The sequence below is a fragment of the Penicillium verhagenii genome (assembly GCF_028828195.1).
Source record: "Penicillium verhagenii strain IBT 33310 chromosome Unknown utg000007l_segment0_segment0, whole genome shotgun sequence".
NCBI lineage: Eukaryota > Fungi > Ascomycota > Eurotiomycetes > Eurotiales > Aspergillaceae > Penicillium > Penicillium verhagenii.
Genome location: NW_026643171.1, coordinates 2319992 through 2338501, shown reverse-complemented (window position 1 = coordinate 2338501; position 18510 = coordinate 2319992). Strand labels below are relative to the sequence as shown.

At 49.1% G+C, this 18510-nt stretch overlaps 7 protein-coding genes across 7 annotated transcripts; 5 read left to right on the top strand and 2 right to left on the bottom strand.

The window, feature by feature from the left end:
• Nucleotides 1–49: 49 nt before the first annotated feature.
• On the top strand, nt 50–1889 carry N7466_007539 (cytochrome P450; the record flags this gene model as incomplete). The annotated part of the gene is made up of 6 exons (XM_057166928.1): nt 50–278; nt 358–443; nt 512–1273; nt 1335–1436; nt 1500–1634; nt 1698–1889. 6 exons carry the CDS (start codon nt 50–52, stop codon nt 1887–1889), a joined length of 1506 nt encoding a protein of 501 aa, XP_057019969.1.
• A 920-nt stretch (nt 1890–2809) lies between these two features.
• On the top strand, nt 2810–4416 carry N7466_007538 (phosphatase PAP2 family protein; the record flags this gene model as incomplete). Its single annotated transcript, XM_057166927.1, has 5 exons — nt 2810–2871; nt 2925–2951; nt 3010–3503; nt 3570–3581; nt 3665–4416. 5 exons carry the CDS (start codon nt 2810–2812, stop codon nt 4414–4416), a joined length of 1347 nt encoding a protein of 448 aa, XP_057019968.1.
• An 833-nt stretch (nt 4417–5249) lies between these two features.
• Nucleotides 5250–6010, top strand: N7466_007537 (uncharacterized protein; the record flags this gene model as incomplete). The annotated part of the gene is made up of 2 exons (XM_057166926.1): nt 5250–5324; nt 5471–6010. The coding sequence occupies 2 exons, from the start codon at nt 5250–5252 to the stop codon at nt 6008–6010; spliced, it is 615 nt and encodes a 204-aa protein (XP_057019967.1).
• Nucleotides 6011–6801: 791 nt separating this feature from the next.
• On the bottom strand, nt 6802–9294 carry N7466_007536 (uncharacterized protein; the record flags this gene model as incomplete). The annotated part of the gene is made up of 4 exons (XM_057166925.1): nt 6802–8841; nt 8907–9017; nt 9095–9111; nt 9180–9294. The coding sequence occupies 4 exons, from the start codon at nt 9292–9294 to the stop codon at nt 6802–6804; spliced, it is 2283 nt and encodes a 760-aa protein (XP_057019966.1).
• Nucleotides 9295–10687: 1393 nt separating this feature from the next.
• N7466_007535 (CSL zinc finger-domain-containing protein) lies at nt 10688–11227 on the top strand (the record flags this gene model as incomplete). Its single annotated transcript, XM_057166924.1, has 1 exon — nt 10688–11227. The coding sequence occupies one exon, from the start codon at nt 10688–10690 to the stop codon at nt 11225–11227; it is 540 nt and encodes a 179-aa protein (XP_057019965.1).
• Nucleotides 11228–11838: 611 nt separating this feature from the next.
• N7466_007534 (sugar O-acetyltransferase) lies at nt 11839–12655 on the bottom strand (the record flags this gene model as incomplete). The annotated part of the gene is made up of 3 exons (XM_057166923.1): nt 11839–11925; nt 11978–12475; nt 12512–12655. 3 exons carry the CDS (start codon nt 12653–12655, stop codon nt 11839–11841), a joined length of 729 nt encoding a protein of 242 aa, XP_057019964.1.
• An 853-nt stretch (nt 12656–13508) lies between these two features.
• On the top strand, nt 13509–14714 carry N7466_007533 (thioredoxin-like protein 1; the record flags this gene model as incomplete). Its single annotated transcript, XM_057166922.1, has 3 exons — nt 13509–13584; nt 13689–13836; nt 13949–14714. The coding sequence occupies 3 exons, from the start codon at nt 13509–13511 to the stop codon at nt 14712–14714; spliced, it is 990 nt and encodes a 329-aa protein (XP_057019963.1).
• Nucleotides 14715–18510: the final 3796 nt, after the last annotated feature.

The window sequence follows — 18510 nt, the reverse complement described above, 5'->3', positions numbered from 1 at the left end:
CTTCGAAATTCACGTTGAGTCTCGGAAGTCATCCTGAATTTTGGGCAATATGGCCCCACTTCTAATTCCCGAAGTGATAGCCCTGTTGAATACGCGCCTGACGTGGGGAATCGTGCTTATCGGGGCGCTTATAGCACGTGTCGTAATCAGACGTTATTGCACATCGATTCGAGATATCCCGGGGCCTTTTTGGGCATCCTTTTCCAGTCTTTGGGTGGTCGCCCAGCTGTACAAAGGTCATTTGGAGGATGCGACGCTCAAATTACATGAGAAGCATGGTATGTTTCCTGGAAAAAAGCTCCAGATCATCAAGGAGAGAATGGTTAGAGTCTTAGAGATGTTGATGCGACACAATAGGACACTTTGTTCGGATCAGAGAAAATGAAGTTAGCGTCTCTCATCCCGATGCAGTGAGACAGCTCTTGCACGCAAATATTGCCAAGGTACAAAGACTTCCTGAAATACCGATAAAATTGCCAATCGAGAACACCATAGGCTTACTCTCATATAGGGCCCGTGGTATGCCATCTTCAGTCTTCCAGACTATCACATGGTGAACCAGATGTCCGAGTTGGACCACAAACGACATATCGAGAAAAGTCGCAACGTCGCATCAGGATATGCTCTTTCCAACATCATCAAGTCCGAACCCTACGTTGATGCCGTTTTGGAGCTCTTCACCAATGCCATGAGCGAATATGCCAAAGCAGGCAAGCCATTCAAATTCGAAACTTGGTTCACTTTCTACGCATTTGACGTCCTCGGCGAGGTCACTTTCTCCAAGTCCTTTGGTTTCGTCAAGACCGGTACTGATATCGGGAATGCCATCTCAAACACCCGAGCCCTCGCTTTATATGTCGCCGTCATGGGCCACTATACCTGGTTCCACAACCTCACTTTGGGTAACCCGCTCCTTAGTCGTTTGGGCATTCAACCTTCCTCGCACATCTTCGATACCTGTCTTGCAGCTATCAAGGTACGCAAGGAGAACCCTGAAAAGCGCAAGGACATGATGCAGCAATGGCTCGACACTCGCGCCAAGTACCCGGATCGCATGGCGGAGAGTGAGATCTTCGGTGCAGCCGTGGCTAACGTCGGTGCTGGTGCGGACACCGTTAGCGCAACTATGCAGTCGCTTGTGTACTGTCTCATTCGCAATCCTGAGCATCTAGAGCGCCTCCGTGAGGAGATTGATGCTGCTCATGCTGGTGGAGAACTTTCTCCTATTGTCCAGTATAACGAGGCGCAGAAATTGCCTTTCCTCCAAGCTTGTGTATGTTTTACCGTTCAATCGCTCTCGCTTTCTTTAAATTGAATATTAACGATCTGAACAGATGAAAGAGATCTATCGACTCCACAGTGCGGTTCCCAGCCCCCTTCCGCGGGTTGTACCAAAGGGTGGAATGACAATTGGAGACAGATACTTCCCTGAAGGTGTAAGTTGGGCGCAAATAATTTCATTAGACTTCTAGGAACATGTTCATTAACGAAAAATGTAGGTCATCCTAAGCGTCAACCCTTGGGTCTACCACCGAAACCCGACGCTGTTTGGCGAAGACTGTAACGTCTTCAACCCAGAGCGCTGGCTTCAAAGTGATGCGAAGACGAAAAGCATGGATTCTTTCCTTATTCATGTGAGTGACAACACAGCTCCCCTGTGTGACCACACATACTAACCCTTTTTTTCATCTTTGCAGTGGGGAGCAGGATATAACCAATGCCCCGGCCGTAATCTCGCTCACTTCGAGATCACCAAGCTTATTACCACCATGGTCAGGGACTTTGAATTTGAGCTTACAGATCCGAAGAAAGAATGGGAGTGGACAAATCACTTCACGGTTATGCCATGGGGCTGGCCTTGTAACATTCGTCGCCGGACCAATGTATAATTGAGGAAATTGGGACAGACCCAATGAAAATCAGTCGAGGTTATGAGAGATTACCAGTTGACGGTTCTATCCAAGCTCAGCCATCAAGTGGCAACCCTGGTCGCGTGGGGGCGTACGCCTAACGGGCTAAAATACAGCCACATATCTAATCCAATCTACTCTTCAACGTGGATAAATGCAGAGGAAAAAAGTACATGGGGACATCTGGATCAGAGATAATAATGATCTTGATCGGTCTTCTCTATTGCCTTTTGGGACTAAGGTACCGATGTTTTGAAATCCCCAAATGTAAAAGGGCCCAACGGACTCTCCCAAAGAAAGGTCATTACTTGGGTGCAAATCTCCTTAAAAAGGGCATGGCCATGTAGTACCATGTCGATATCCTCGATTCCGTGGGAAGCTGCAGCAATTTCCCGTCTTGGACCCTTCTACCCTTCTAATAACCATGTTGCCTAGTTGTGGGCCCCAGTGGATGCCGGCTATGTCCACGTTTACAACAAATCGAGACACAGCAATTCGACACGCCGCACGGTACATGTATGGTGGAGAGTTCTTGGCTTTCCTCTGTGGATCTGCACTGGCCTTTGTTGAAGAAGATCTGCAGACATTCTGCTTTGAATCTTTCAGGAACTGAGTCTGGACCGACAAAGGGAATGGAAGAGCTGTCAAAGTAAGCCCCCACTAGGTAAGCAATAGTTGTGAACCAAATTTAGTTGAAAGTGTAACGAAGCCACTGGCAGCGATTGAGAGGTGCCTGAAAATACCCAGAAAGTTACATGGTTGCCAAGATGCGCCTTTGCGTGGGTACATTTCGATCGTCCTATTTAATGCGGAACACGCACACGCGATCAACAACATTTTTGTTTTTTTGTTGTCTTTTTTTTTTCTTCTGTATCGTCTTTGGGTATTCGAGATAGAAAATGGAGATTCCGGCCAAATTGCCGTTCTCCAAGCGGAGGCTTCGGCCACGCGTAGTGATCTCGTGAGTTCCAATCGTTTTCCCCGCAGAATGCGCCTTCACTAACCTTCTTCCAGCTACATCTTCGACTATGTGATCTTGATGTACGTCTCCGCTCCCTTGACCTCAAGAGTTACTCTAAAAATGAACTATCTTTCACAGTGCCTGCGTCATCGGCTTCTGGATCCTCGACTCTCTTGAACCATATCATCAGCACTTCTCCCTCCGCAATATCTCCCTTCAATACCCGTACGCCGTCCACGAGCGCATTCCCATTCAGTATGCCCTGTGCATCTCTGGCCTTTTCCCCCTCGTCTTGATAATCGTCTATACACTCTTTATCGATGGCTTGTTCTCGCACCATAAACCCCTGGACCCGGCGTCCGGGAAGCGGAAGCTGCGCGGTCCCTGGCGCTGGAAGGATCGCTTATGGGAGATGAACTGTGGGATTTTAGGCCTCTTACTATCACAGGCGCTGGCTTTCCTCATCACACAGGTGCTGAAAAACGCATGTGGGAAACCCCGCCCGGACTTGATCGACCGGTGCCAGCCGCGCGCTGGAAGCGCGGACCTGCTGCCGTACGGTCTGTCCAATTCGACCATCTGCACGGGAGAAGCGGCGTTGATCAAGGATGGGTTCCGATCTTGGCCATCAGGTACGTTTGCATAGTGAATTGGGATCTTTCAGTGATGACGTACGTACTAAGACAAATTATGAACAGGTCATAGCAGCTGTGAGTCGTAATCGCAGACCCTTAACCACATGAAGTGACTCGACTGAGAAGAAAGAACCCCCCCCTGCTAACTGACCTCATAGCCTCCTTTGCCGGACTCTTCTACACGTCCCTGTGGCTGGGCGGCAAATTCCATATCATGGACAACAGAGGCGAGACGTGGAAGACATTGCTCGTCACAATCCCGATCCTTGCCGCAACCCTTGTTGCCGTGTCTCGCATCATGGACGCACGCCACCACCCATTCGACGTGATCACCGGCTCCCTTCTCGGCGTCGCCTGCGCAATGCTCTCCTACCGCCAATACTTCCCGCCGATCACCGAGTCCTGGCGCAAGGGCCGGGCCTTCCCGATCCGCACCTGGGGCACCGAGCCCGCCGCCCCAATCGACGCCAAGTTCAGCGCGCTAGGGGACAGCTCGACTGCGCTACGGAATCCAGAGGCGGAACGCTTAAATGGAGCTAGAGCTAGTATGCGCGGGCGATCTACGTCCCCGCCCCAGCCTGGGCCTGGTGCATCGGGCTACGCTAACCCTGGCAACCCGTACACGTCGCAGGTGTATCCTCGTCGCGCGCATGATCATGACCCGGATGGAAATTGGTCTTCGAGTGAGGATGACGTGGGTAATGGATATGAAATGCAGCCTGGGTATGCGGCGACGCAGAACCCGGGTGTTAGTCGTCATTCCTTTGATGCCAATACTGCTTATCAACCCGGTGCGTATCAGCCGCAGGTCGTACATACGGCACCGGTTGTTGTTAGTCCGCCAGGTGTCGTTGTCAGTCATGATCATCTAGAGCGATCATTAGCCGATGTGCCCGGTCGGGAGGTGTAAGAAAGTTACGAATTTAGATAAAAAATAAAGGGAGCTTGTCTACTCGCAGTTCTATTGTCATGATTTTGGCGCAAAGTGGTTGTTTTTGTTTCATCTACTCTTTTAAGACATGGACTCGGGATACAATGTGATTGATGTAAGAACTATGGATATGATAGACGCATTTTGATTGTATTTGACAGTTAGAAGTCGTTCTTTGAAATTTTTGTTTTCTTTCTTTTCTTTTGACCAATTGACTTTGGATTCGAGAAATCTTGGTTGCCGCTCCAACCTTCGCATACGGAGAGTATAGAATCAACAGCTGCAAGTCATAAATTCCAAGCGATCGGATATATTGACTCTAAAAAATGCAGAACATGTCAAAAATGGCTTTAAATTAAATCTCAACCAATAGAGCTGCTCAGGGAACTTGGCAAATCTAACACTGGTTGCCCCAGCCACCCATAACAGGGACGGTTACTCGCCCAGCCTCTTCTCCCCCGCTGTCAACTTGAGGTGACGGCACGTTTTTCTCCTGCATTTCTTTGCCTTCCAACCCCTCTTATTCTTTTTTTTTTCCTTTTAAACATCTTTCCCCTGCGTCTCCCCATCTCTGCAGGTCGTGATCGCAATCCACTCCCGCTTGCTTTTAAGCTGCATATGATGCTTCGAGAGTGAGATCGATCCACCCTATACAAACGATTAGTACAAACAGCTTCGCTTCTGGGAAGTACTTCTACAAACATACCTGAAGTGACGCGACAGCGGCCCGTTTCGCAATCTCTATTTTGTCGCATTCCTGAGATCAAAACTCAATCTCTTCTTTCTCCCTTGTTCACGAGGTATCCGACAAGATGATCGGCAGCATATTCTTCATCTTCAACCGCTTGGTGGAGATCACCTTCTTGATCCCCATCATCGGCATCATGGTACGTAAACACAGACACATATCCCAGTCCTGAAACCGAGTTGCGCTTTAGGTAGCGACAACAAATATCACATGAAACCTCTCTTTCACTAGAGTAGACCCGAATCCAAAACAAAACAACTATACTAACATCGCAACAACCACCAGTCCTACTTCGTCCACGGCTACCTAAAAGCCAACATGCTCACACCCCCCTACATCCTCGTGATCTTCATCGTCAGCGTGATCGCCGCCTTCTGGTGCATCGACACCCTCATCCGCTTCTCAGCAACCAAGCGCTCGGCGCTCTTCGTCTCATTCGTCGACCTCCTCTTCATGGGCGCCTTCATCGCCGGCATCTACGAGCTGCGCTTCATCGCGAATCAGAGCTGCTCGCACTGGGACGGCGGCTCGGTCTGGGTGTCCCTCGGTCCATTTGGCGAGTACGGCGAGAGCATCAACAACGGATATCATTTGGAGATCAACAAGACGTGCGCTATGCTCAAGACTTCCTTTGCCATGGGCATTATGGAGGTGGTTTTCTTTGCCTGGACGGCTTTCTTGGCGCTCTTTTTGCATACGCGTGGTCAGCGCGAGGTCATTGTTAAGGAGACGACTGTAAGGAGACGGAGTCATAGTTCGCGACGCGGTCACTCTAGTGGACATCGGCATCGGAGCTCGAGCCGGAGGCCCGCGTATGTGGTTTAGGGACCGTTGACGGACGGCTTCGAGACTTGGTGTTATTAGCGGTTGTTTTTATGTTTCTGTTGATCTATTTGTCTTTGTTTTTTCTTTTATGATTACACGATTGTGCGATGGAATAATGAGTTGTGGGAATGAAAAGTTTGATTGAATATCAAACAGGGAATTCAATGTTTATTATGACTTCAAGTTGGTATGGATTTATGTCTGATCTTACGGGATTTTTTTTGCAGATGTGCATATTTTGATAGTTATGAGGTCTAGTTAAATGCATCCAGATGTCTTCTCTATGGTACATGTATGGATATCAGTCGCCGGTGCTGCCTATTTACTTCTAGGTATACTCTATTACTTTCCAAGCTACTCAAGTTTCTTTTTAGACCAGTCGAGACCAGTAGAAGTACATTTGAATAAAGAAATCGATATATAGCCCGGAAAGAAAATATGCACCCACAAAAAAACGAAAAAGAAATAAGAACTTGAAATCAAAGAGTGACAAGAACAGACCAGATAAATCTCAAGATGCACGCAAACCCATGTACATGTACATTATCCACATCTCGTTGATCCATCTATACATGTATCCATATCATTAGGTGAGTATTTTCAAGCATTTTATACCCGTATCAGCTTGGCTTTTGACGAACGAACAAAAAGAAACACAATCTATAATCGCAAAAGAATAAACACAAAAGGGAAATGGTACATGGCCGCATCTAGTCTCGTGTAAATAACCAAGGCTCATATGTCATCCAGTTCGGTTAAGCCCCGCCCAGTCGATCACTTCAGCATACAAATCAACCATAGCGCGCACTCAAGCTGGCAAAGGCGTCGGGGCTGTGCCGACCGTTTTGCAGGCCATTGATATCAACGCTTGGCTGGCTCATGTGAGTTCTGGGCAGCGCCGGGTTGACCGAAGTGAAAGGACTGGGCTGGGAAGCATATGGGTTTAAACCCCCCAACCCCATCCCCATTGCTGGTGCTGGTGCTGGAGCTGGAGCAGGCGCTACGGGGCCATTGGCACCCATTCCGATGCCCAGACCTGAGGACTGGTAGGATGTCACGCCTGCTTGCGCAGCTAAACCTGAACCAGCACCAGAGCCGGTATTAGGCCCGCCATATGGGTTTTGGGATGCAAAGCTCTGCTGTTGAATCTGGATGTTGGGGACGGCTTGGGCTTGGGGAGCAGAGTTGAAGGGCTGAGGAGATGTTGGGAAAGGATTGGTTCCTGCACTGGGCTGGAATTGAGATTGGGATTGTTGTGGGATCGGAGGAATTCCGTTGGTGGGCGAAGGAGCGAGGTTGTACAGAGAAAGGATACTATTTTTATCCATTTGGCCCGTAGCTTGAGGTGCCAATTGCTGGTGTTGCTGGTGTTGCTGTGGTTGGTATTGATTCGGCAAGCCGTTCGGGTAGCCGATTGCACTTTGTGGAGTTGAGGGACCCATTGACTGCTGATATGGGTTAAAGGAGCCTGTATTCTGAGCTTGCTGCTGCTGCTGCTGCTGCTGCTGCTGCTGCTGCTGATATTGCTGCTGTTGCTGCTGCTGCGGTTGGAAAGAAGGTGTCGGACCAAATGGAGATGTTCCGAATGGTGAAGTGGATGATATCGCCGGCATGGTGTTTGCATGTTGGGGCGGTCGAGGCACTGAAATTGATGGGACTGGTTGCTGTTGTGGTTGGTTCTGAGCAACATTGTTATAGAATGGATTGTTCTGTGCAGCACTCGGATTGGGATAAGTTTGATTGGCCATGTTGCCTTGCGGCTGGGGCGCTGTCTGGAAAAATGGATTATAATTGTTGTCCACGGGCTGAGGCGAGGAAACATAAGCACCCTGAGAGAATGTTGCTGTAACCGGGGGAGTATACGGTTGCTGGTATGCAGGCTGCTGCATAGGGTTGGCTTGGCTCGGATATCCTCCAGTGGAGTGCGGGAACAAGGGCTGGGACACCTGTAGGTTTTGGAAGGAGTTCTCCAAAGGTTGAGCCGATTGGGGGGTGTGCAAAGATTGTTGCGGTGGCTGGGTAAACTGATCGAATGGGTTATAAGGAGTCTGTTGCGCTGGCTGCGCTGGCTGTGTTGGCTGCGACTGTTGGGGAACTGGATTCGAGACGGCTCTGTCGAAAGGATTGTGTGCTGTTTCTGGTCTAGAAAGACCGACAGGCACTGCAGATGATACTGCCCTGGTTGTGGGTGTTCTCGCCGAGGCCCTAGCCCGTATCAATTCGGGGTCTCCTTCGCCTAGTCTCGCCAATGTCTCAACACAACGGTCTAGGTCCTCATTGAGACCTTTTAGAACCATCTCGTTGCGCCGAACATTGGTGAAACCCATCTCCTGCAGCGCTGCCATCTTCGCTTCCAATGATGCAGTCGTCACATCAGCAACCGGTGCTCCCATTCCAGTTGTCCTGCCTGAAGGCGGTGGAGACCAAGGCCGTTGGTCAAATCCTGGCGACGCCTTCTTGGTTCCAAATCGACGGAGGTTGGAGGTGGAGGAGGATGACCTAAGTCCAAACCCGAAGAACTTGCCTGACTTTGGCGGCAGCGGAGGAGGTGAACCATCGGGCGATCTGTTCGGTGATTCATCGCGTCTCGATTCGGGGCGTCTGCTATATCCGGAGTCGTCTCGGTTAGATTCGTGGCGTCTAGTGTAGCTAGAGTCTTCCCGACTAGGAGGCTTGGGCTTTCCATCCTCCAAGGATCGGTACTGGTATTTCTGCCGAATGAATCTTTCCATGCACGAGTCGGCCTCGTCAACGTCGGTCGGGACTGGCGGCTTGATATTCTTGGGATTATAGATCTTGTTCATGAGGAGGTTGCCATGGGATTTCATATTCTAGCCAAGGAGCCGTGGCGTTAGTTTCCGGGCTTTCTTTCTTGGGGGTTTGAACATTGACTTACATCCACCTGCTCTGCCGACCAGGTGTCCATTGACAGAGACTTGACCTTGGAGATATGTGTGCCCAACTTGCGGTGGATTGCGGCGCACCGCATGCACAGAAACAGACCCATCTATACAAAAGATGAAAGTCAGACGACCAAATTCCAGAGTAGGGGGGCAATTTTCGGGAATTAAGTGAATAGCATACATTCCAACTCGCCCATCCTGTTCAATTGTATAAACCAGTCAATTCAAAGTCTCTAATGAAGCCTTTCGCGGGGTGAAGGACGAACCTGGGGTCAAGGCATCGCAATCGGCACATCGGTCATTGCCAGGGACGGTCCGGATCAGCTCGGCGAGGGTCTTCTCATTGCGCAGCTGCTGGCGCTTACTGATGCCATTCGGCATGGTGAAGGAAATGAGTGGACAGCGTACACACAGTACGTGAAAGTTGATGAATAGGGGAAAGAGGAAAAAGTCTCAAGGCGGAGAAGGGGAAGATCGAATCATCTGCGAGGGGCATTGCAACCCCGGACATCCTGTTTTAAACAAAACATTCCGAGCTTAATTACTACGCGCGGCTGGTTCAGGGATGTGCTATTGATAGCTCCACTAGTTACTTCTTCATGGAAATTGCTTCTAGAACCGCTCTAGAATAGACAATCAAAGAATATAAGACTTGGGATCCTTGTATCACGGGTACAAAGATTGGGACGGTCTTAACTCAACCAAGAATCCATCTGCAAATCTTGCTAGCTTGACATGTAATTGTCTTTGCTACATGAAGAATCAATTTCATGTTTACTACTAATACTCAACTCCAAAAATCAAAACCAAAGATATCTACTACATTTACAACATTTGGCGTTAAAAGATTGGAGATGTCTGGGCAGCAGGAGATACCATCGCCCACTGCAACTTAGCCAGCCGAAGCCAACCTGTGCCGTCGAGGAGTTTTATGTTGCCCAGTGGAATTTCATCTAGTACGCCAATATGACCTGCCATCCTATGACAAAAAGGAATTGGAGGTTGATTATGCGTTCGAAAAAGTGTAAAGAAGAAAAGAAAATCTATCGATTGCGAAATTTTTCCATTGAAATAGGAGGGTCCCACGTGACTGATTTAATATCACGTGCCGTCTAGCTTATCTTTGACTATTTCTTTCCGTTTTTCTTTTTCCCTTTTCCTTTTCTTCTCTTCAACTACACTCTATCAAAGAGTTTACGATTCCTTTGAAGAACAAAAGTCCTTCGATCCTGAAATGTGAGGATCGTTGTACCCAAATCTTCTCAGGACTCAGTAATTCGTTTATAGCAAACCACATAACCCGCGAGGTGCCATTTAATGGCATCGACGTCTCTTGGGTGATTTTATATCGTTCGTTCGTGGCAGATCAAAACCAAACAGCTTCTAGCAGGGCTGCGTCTACTCCACCCTGGTGCTCAGTCTTCATTGAGCAGCAGGACTATTTTACGACGAACATCCTAGTCAACATGAATATATGATTTTTTTTGTTTTACAATTCTTCATTCCCATCCGTATTTCTGTATCTTTGTGCGATCTCCTCTCCATTTGGGGTTTCATTTCATTCATGCACAACGTCTCTCCGACAACACCCATATTCTTCCTTCCAGCAACCTCTTATCGTTCCGATTCCCTAATTCTTGAGGATAATGAGGTGCCTTGCTGACTACAACCGCCGCCTTGCAATTTTTTCCCTCGTTGCCCGCCTACCACTTTCAACCCCGCAACGCAAACCTACTACGAAAGGGCCCATCCCCACACGGGCACCTATACCACAATGACTGAATCATCAGTCTATAATGATTATTACCGGATTCTCGAACTTCCCTTTTCGAGCTCCTCTACCACCCTCTCGAATCTACAGATCAAACTCGCCTACCATAAAGCACTTCTCAAACACCACCCGGATAAGGCTAGCACCGTCGCGTATTCAACCTCCGCACCCTCCAAGCCCTCTTCCGGGTCCAACACCGATAAGCGATCTTACACCATCGACGAGATTACAACAGCATACAAGACACTATCCGACCCGATGTTGCGCGCCGAGTATGATCGCTCGCTTCGGCTGAACCGCGCAAAGTTCGCAGAGGATACATCCGAAGTGTTCCATACGGGTCTGGAGACGGTGGATCTGGATGACATGGACTATGATGAGGAGGATGGTACCTGGTATCGTGGCTGTCGGTGCGGTGATGAGCGAGGTTTCTCGGTGACAGAAAATCATCTGGAGTCGGGTATGGATCATGGAGAGGTCGTCATTGGCTGCGTAGGGTGTAGTCTTTACTTAAAGATTCTCTTTGCTGCCGATGATGGCTGAATGGTCAGGCTTTTTTGATGTCTTCTCTTGAAGCATACCCAATCCAAACCACTGTCTTACCAGAAGCCTGGCGCTGCCGGACGGGCTGGACTCATCGGGTCTGTCAATGGTCTACAGTTGGTTTCCATGAGCCCCAGGTGCTCAGTCATTCCAAACGCTACGACCAAAGTGTCGTGTAAAGTCCATGAGAGACTCGCAGACCTCGTCGCAAACAGCTGGCCCCCAATACATGGCCTTACCAGGTCAAGGCCAGTATACATTCCGTCTTTGTCCAGGGCCATTACATCAAAGGCTGCCTGCTTTGTCTCTACCCCACCATATCTATAGCGTGGGGGTATGTTTCCGGCAGGTATCCAGGCAGTGGATGAGGATCTGGTAGTCTTACGACACCACCATCCCCATACACTCTACCCATCGTTTTTGAATCGGAGGCTCCCTTGCTTTTTCTTCACTTTGTGTTGCCGGAAGTAGCTGGCAAGCGAACCCCCAATACAGCGCTTCGGCTTTCTACGAATGGATTTAAAGCGCCTTGGCAATCGTGAGCCTCAGATCACTGGATGTTTTATATGTAAATATTGTCTTTCTAATGGATGGTATCATATCTATCGAGTCTAACACTGTTCGGGATCCATCTTGCTCTCAATCCGCCTGATAACACGAGCCGGATTTCCTGCCGCAAAATGAAAAGGAGGAACATCCTAAAAAAAATCAGTATACCACATCAAAGCAGCTCAAACAAAAGGAACTTACTCTCGTAACTACCGATCCCGCCCCAATCGTAGACCCTCTTCCAATTCTCACCCCCGCGAGAACCATCACACTGCCCCCAATCCATACGTCATCCTCAATGTGTATCTCCTTGCCAGCCTCGGGCCCCTTCATCCCCTGTCGAACAGCAGGATCAAGCGGGTGGATGGCCCCATAGAGCGAAACATTCGGTCCAAAGAGAACCCTTTCGCCGATAGTTATCAAGCAAGTATCCAGGACAAGCAGATTAAAGTTGAGGAATGTGCCAGCTCCCACTTTGAAATTAAGACCATGATCCACGGAGATGGGGCCATCAACGACAGGATCCGTTTCATCGAAGAGTTCTTCATCTATTTTAGGGTCTGTGTTCACTGGTGGAAGGGGACGAGTGTCTCCGGTTATACTGGCAGGAGTCAGCAGTGATTCCTCCAGGATTGAACAGCCCTTAGAACTGCCGTTGGTGTCCCCTTGAGATTCATTCATCTCGGAGCCTCGTTTTCGCTGATCGATCGGGTCTTACTTTCTCCATAATTCTACCTTTCTGCGTCTTGAGACATTTCCTGCTGCATTAAACTCATCGCATGCCTGCTTGCAGCGTGTCCGGTTTGCCTGAAGGTCTTCATCCCAGGGCATGTACAGCTCGCCTCGTAGCATTTTCGCCCATTCTTTCGATGTGGTCATTTTGATCGTGTCGGTGCTGTGTGAAACTTGGGTGTGCAATTGAAATGAAGAGCTACTGAGAATGTTGAGAGGGGATTTGCACTGCACATGTACTGTCTTATACTTGAACGCTGGACGAGCTCTGACGTTCATGTGGATCCCCATGCGCGGTGGTTTTCCCGATCGGGTAGGTCGGGCAGCGGGTGTCGGGGTCGTTTTGCAAAGCACTTATTGCTGTAGAATTTGGTTCTGGGCTGCTGCTGCCTTGTTGTCCAAGTGGTCTTGAATCAAAGTTTAACCTTCAATTTTGGGGCGTAGCTTTGATTGGATTCATGTGACATGTCTTGCGTTCAAATGTTGTGTCTGACGAGTGAGATTGACCTGCGGTAGGACTACCTACTAGGTCGTAAGTACATCAACGCTCAGTCTCACCTGGACAGTGCCTGGACATTTTTGGTGGCTGTCACATACCTTTTTTAAATTCTCTTTGCAATTTGATCCAAATTCTTGGAATTGTGGGACAGCTACATCCAGACGCTATCCAATGTTTACAATTATGTTGACCATCACCTCCTTGAACATTCGCGGACAAATATATGTCTTGACAATGCCCACGATTTGAGAATGACCTCGGGTGATCACGAAGCCAAACACGATTAAAACCCAACAGAAAGAAAAGAAGATATGGTCGGAGCTTACACCACTTTACTCAAGTCAAAGAGATAGAGCGTGGTTGTCCCAGGTGAATCACAGGTGCTGCTCATTAGCTCCGTTGACCGGAAGATTGATGACATATTGAAAGGATCCGGGCAAAACAACCTCGAACCTCTTCCCCACCACCTTCACTCTTTAATCCCCAAAAACACCCCCCACCATGTCGGTCATCAACATATCCTCAAATGAGCAATTTAGCTCGCTCCTAACCTCTTCTCGAGTTGTCGTCGCCGATTGTAAGCTTCACCACCATCCCGCACGAGAATCCCTTCCTACCCCCGCCAGCCCCAAGCAAATCACCACCAGAACCCTTCACTGACTTTCATCCGCTACCTCATAGTCTATGCCGACTGGTGTGGACCATGCAAAGCCATCGCCCCCGTTTATGACTCCCTGGCTCGCCAGCTATCCCGCCCGAACCAAATAACATTCACCAAGATCAACGGTGATCAGCAGAAGGACCTGGCGCAGGCGTATAGCGTCCGATCGTATGTGAACTACCTCCTACCCTCCCTAGCTACGACCATCTACAAAAAGAAACCGTCTACGAGACAAGACGAAACGAAAAAAAGAATCCTCTCCCTAACTTCTGCAATCCAGTTACCCCACCTTCATCGTCTTCGAGAACGGCCGCAAGACTCAAACCGTCGCCGGCGCAGACCCCCGCCGCCTAAACGAAGTCATCCAGAAACTCGCCACCGAAGCCACAAAGTCCGACGGCGCAGCATCTGGCGATGCCGAATCCAGCGGCACTGGCTGGGTTGGCACCACCGTCGCCAAGGGCTACGCGGACGTGACCGACCAAGTCGAGGTGAAGGGACTGGAGCTTCTAAACCGGGACAGCGAGCGGGGCGAGGCGCGCGTGCTCTTCGCGGGCAACAAGCCGTCTGGTATTGCGGGCAAGGGCAAGGCAAAGGCCGAGGGCAAAGCTGACTGGGTGGAGAGCGACACGGACGAGCAGCTTATGCTTTACGTGCCGTTCCAGTCGACACTGAAGGTGCACTCGTTGCATGTTACCTCGTTTGCGGTCGCTGATGAGGACGATGATGAGGCGCCCATGCGGCCGAAGACTATCAAGCTTTATGTCAACCGTTCGCATGTGCTTGGATTTGACGAGGCGGATGACATTCCGGCTGTGCAGACGGTGGAGATCAAGGAGGAGGACTGGGATGCGAAGACGGGAACTGCGCGGATTGATTTGCGATTTGTTAAGTTCCAGAACGTTACGTCGTTGGTGCTTTTCTTTGTGGATGGTGACGGAGATAGTGAGAAGTTACGTGTTGACCGAGTTCGCATTATTGGTGATTCGGGTGAGAAGCGGTCGATGGGCAAGCTGGAGAAGATTGGCGATGAGCCTGGGGAGTAAAGTGTCACAGTCAAATGGCAGTCCTTTCATTGCACTCTGTAGAGAGTTGGACCTGAGGGTCGGAATTGTTCCAAAATTCCTACTAATGTCCATTATGATACCGCAAAGGCTAGACTGGGTGATGAGTCTATTTTAACAGCAACCATCAAAGAGACGAAATAGCATGAACTACAATACGGAGGGAAAAAATATAATCGTATCTGTTGAAATAATCTTTTCATTTTGAATATCTTTTTTTCAGTTGTCTATAGCCAAGTCCAAAACAACAACAATATGCTAAAAAAGTGTGATGTCCGATCCCATACGACTGAAGGTCACAATCCTGTAGATTGAGAAGGCAGACCCGTTTGGTAAGGATAAGGGTGCAATTCCATTCGTCTGTGACGCAACTGACACCTGGTAACATCACTAAGAGTCTCCGAAGAAACGATGTCCAAGCAACACGGGTAAGTGAGAGTTGCGCCGCCGCACGAAGAAGAAAAGAGAAAAGAGGAAATGTCGCCGCTGCGAAAGAAAATTTATACCCTGGCCAGTGGAGCTCCGGAATAACTGTTCTTCCTTCTGCACTCTCAGATAACCGACCGTATTACATAAGCAGACAAGGACTGGAACAATTTTTTTTCTGTTTTGATTTCTCTTTTTCTTTTTTTCTTCATAAAAATTATTTGGCTGATGATGAGGATAATGGAATCAATATGATAGGAAGAGACTGACTCCCTTATGGGAGCTTGATCTTAACAGAACCATCCCTGAGGCCTTTTTGAATAATTGTTACTTGTTATCTCAAGTTGTTAGCTGCTGGATTTTGTCATTCAAATTAGCTTTTAGGTTATGTCGACGTGCTAGACGGCACCAGACCAGGCCTGGAAAAAAAAATCAAACACCATTTATCGAACAAGCTCAAAGCTAGCCTGGACTTGCATCGCAAAAGTACTCTCACGCAAATAAGCATAAAAACCCTGCATGCGACCTACTGTTTTCCCTTCCAAAGCTCCCACTTCACCTCACCTAAGCTCACCTTAATTGACGCGCAAATATCGCCCGTATCTCGTATCCCGTCCCATCCGCCAAGGCCAAACCAAACCACCGCCATGAAAAAATCTTGCAAGCGAGCTAAGCCAAGCGACGAGGACCCATCTACGAGGACCCTGGCCGCTAAGCTATCCCACAAGATGCGGTAAAACTCGGCCGAAGCCAGAAGATGTTTGAAAATTTGCACCCAACACCCGTTCCCCGCGGAAAAGTGGGTGGGACGGTGTTGAGATCATCCCGGTGAGAGCGTCGTCGTTTTTGACGAAGCAAGAAAGGCAACGTACGCGGTATGATGAAAGAAATTCGCCGGCAAAGAGACGAATCCCTGGGTCTGATGGATCCGCTTGATATCGCGGGCCGAAACATCGACCCCAAATTCGGCCCGGCGTGGGCAATTTGATGCCCGGATGTACTCCGTAAATATGCACGGAGTATGTATACGGCTTCGGCATAAGTAGAGGTATGGTATATACGGAGCTTCAAGGCGATCCATACTGCTCCGTATGTGTCTTCGTAATGAGACCTGCGGGTAACCGGTTGTCTTGATCACCGCATGTAGTAAGAGCTAGAGCTGGATGGGCAAGGCATACACAACGGTGGCGCGACGACTCCACTGTAGCTTTGCCGGTGCCCTGCTGTATCATTGTCAGCGGGGACAGAATGGAGACGGCTGGACTGAAGAATGGGGATGTAGTGTGGACGGTGTGGATGGTGTGTGTGTGTGTGTGTGTTTTTTTTCTCTGTTACGGATATGGATTCCTTCATGGCAAAACAAATCTGTGAACCCGTTCTTTAGGACGGCTGATCCACGGGTGAGAGAGGCTGTGAAACAAATAAGCAGGCAGTAGTGTCGTTCTGCCAAGGTAGGTTAATGTCGACTGCCCTATGGTAGCGTACGTCTTCATCGACGGGATCGTGCCAGTCGATCATGCATGCCGTGCTCGACGAAACAATTGGCTAACTTGAATGACAATCTTGGTTTAGCGACGTTGGTGGCTGTTGAAATGAGGATGGATCTCTTGGCTTGCTCTATCAGTTCGTAGTAAGCAGGGAGGACCCGCTTGTATCCGCCTCGACACGAGAAGAGGGAAATCCGACCAGTGTCCTCTTGGTTCCAGCACACGCTGCCTGGAGCTGTACCCACCGCCCGTAACACGTGTAGAAATGTGCATTCGTCCATTCGTTCTTCAGACAAGCATGAGCCCTGCAGGTGAAGAAGGGTGGAGAGGGTTATATTGTAGTTACGCACGAAGTAGCCACAGTTAACACTAAGCGTTTAGTACACAACGTAGTGACCTTCCAGAAGGAAAAGGAAGAAAAAAACTCTTCAGCGCTAGCTACAGTAGCTGTTCCTTGACCTCCATCTAGCGTTATCCGGTGGAAAGTGTAAGTAAAGAACAAGCGCTAGCCACGAAGGTTTTCGCTGCCAAGTTTCATCAATAACTAAATTTTTCGTTTCAGCCGTGAAGGGTGGATGCCACGATCCAGATGAATCGCCAGGCTGGATTGCGGAGTGGGTTTTCCCCCATTCGCTGTGCCTTTTGGGGTCGACGTGGTATCCAAGTGGGAAAGAGAGGACCCCCAAACCCCCAAATCCATCTCTTATCATTACGTACACGGCCAAAAAAGGGAAAAAAAAAGAAAGTTGCCCGCAGGATAAGTAACCGGAGGATCGTCTGGGAATTCCGGTAGGTCCAGACAATACAGGTTGCAGGAGCCCACTTCCTTGGTTGTGAGCCGTGTGGGAATACAACTATCTGATAAGGAATGGAGTCGGAGCTTCGTCGATCGCGATCGCGCAAGGCCGAAGAAACAATCGGGAATCTCTTACTGTGGGTTGCACCCTTCGGAAAAATCATCAGCTCAGCGTGTTTGACGCTTTGATTCGGCGATGAGCAAGGGCTCGTGTCTTGGAGTTTCCACTGTGGCCGGGAGATTCACAGTGGGAAGAAGGAAAAAAAATGGGGAGCGGAGGAGATACTGATATCGAGTAATGATCTACTGTGGTTTGGTGATGGAAAAGGAAGGGGACCAGTGACCGAAATTGGGAGGTGCTCCGGACACGCCATAACCAGTCAAAGCCACCCAAGGAACTTTGCAGAGATAGAGCAAGTTACAAGATACACAAGACAGTACGTGGGAAAATACGCCATGACTTCATGCGACACCGTGGCCTGGGGAGAGGCCGATAGGGTTTCGGCTGGGAAGCGGGAATCGCATCATTGCGCTGGGGACTTGCATATAGTGTGTGGGCTTCAAGTGGTTGACCCAGGATTTGAGGTGAAAACGGACGGAGCACGATACGGATTTCCGTGGGAGGTGGAGACATTTGGAAAGACAAGTTGCGTACGGGCTGTACCTGAGTCAAAAGAAATAATGTCAAACCCAAGGAATCGGTATGGATAACGATGGTTCATGTGGTTCGGGCCAGGAACAGATGCTAGGTACCATGTTTCGGGTTTATTGCAAGTTTTGCGGAGACGGCAACACTCAAGTGCTGCAAGTTGCCCCATCATGAGCGAATTTTGGAGACCAACTGCACTCTGTACTGCTGTTGGATCGGGGCCTGCATGGGATCGGGAACACTAATGCACCATTTTTCAGGTCCAGGAACAACTGCTTACTTTTGTCTTTTTTTGCCACGGGCTCAACTCTGTAACTTGATGCTCCGTATTCTCCGTATTCTCCGTATTCTCCGTATTCTCCGCATTTTTGAGGAACCCTTCTGAGTTTTTCTTAATTTTCTTAATTTTCTTAATTTTCT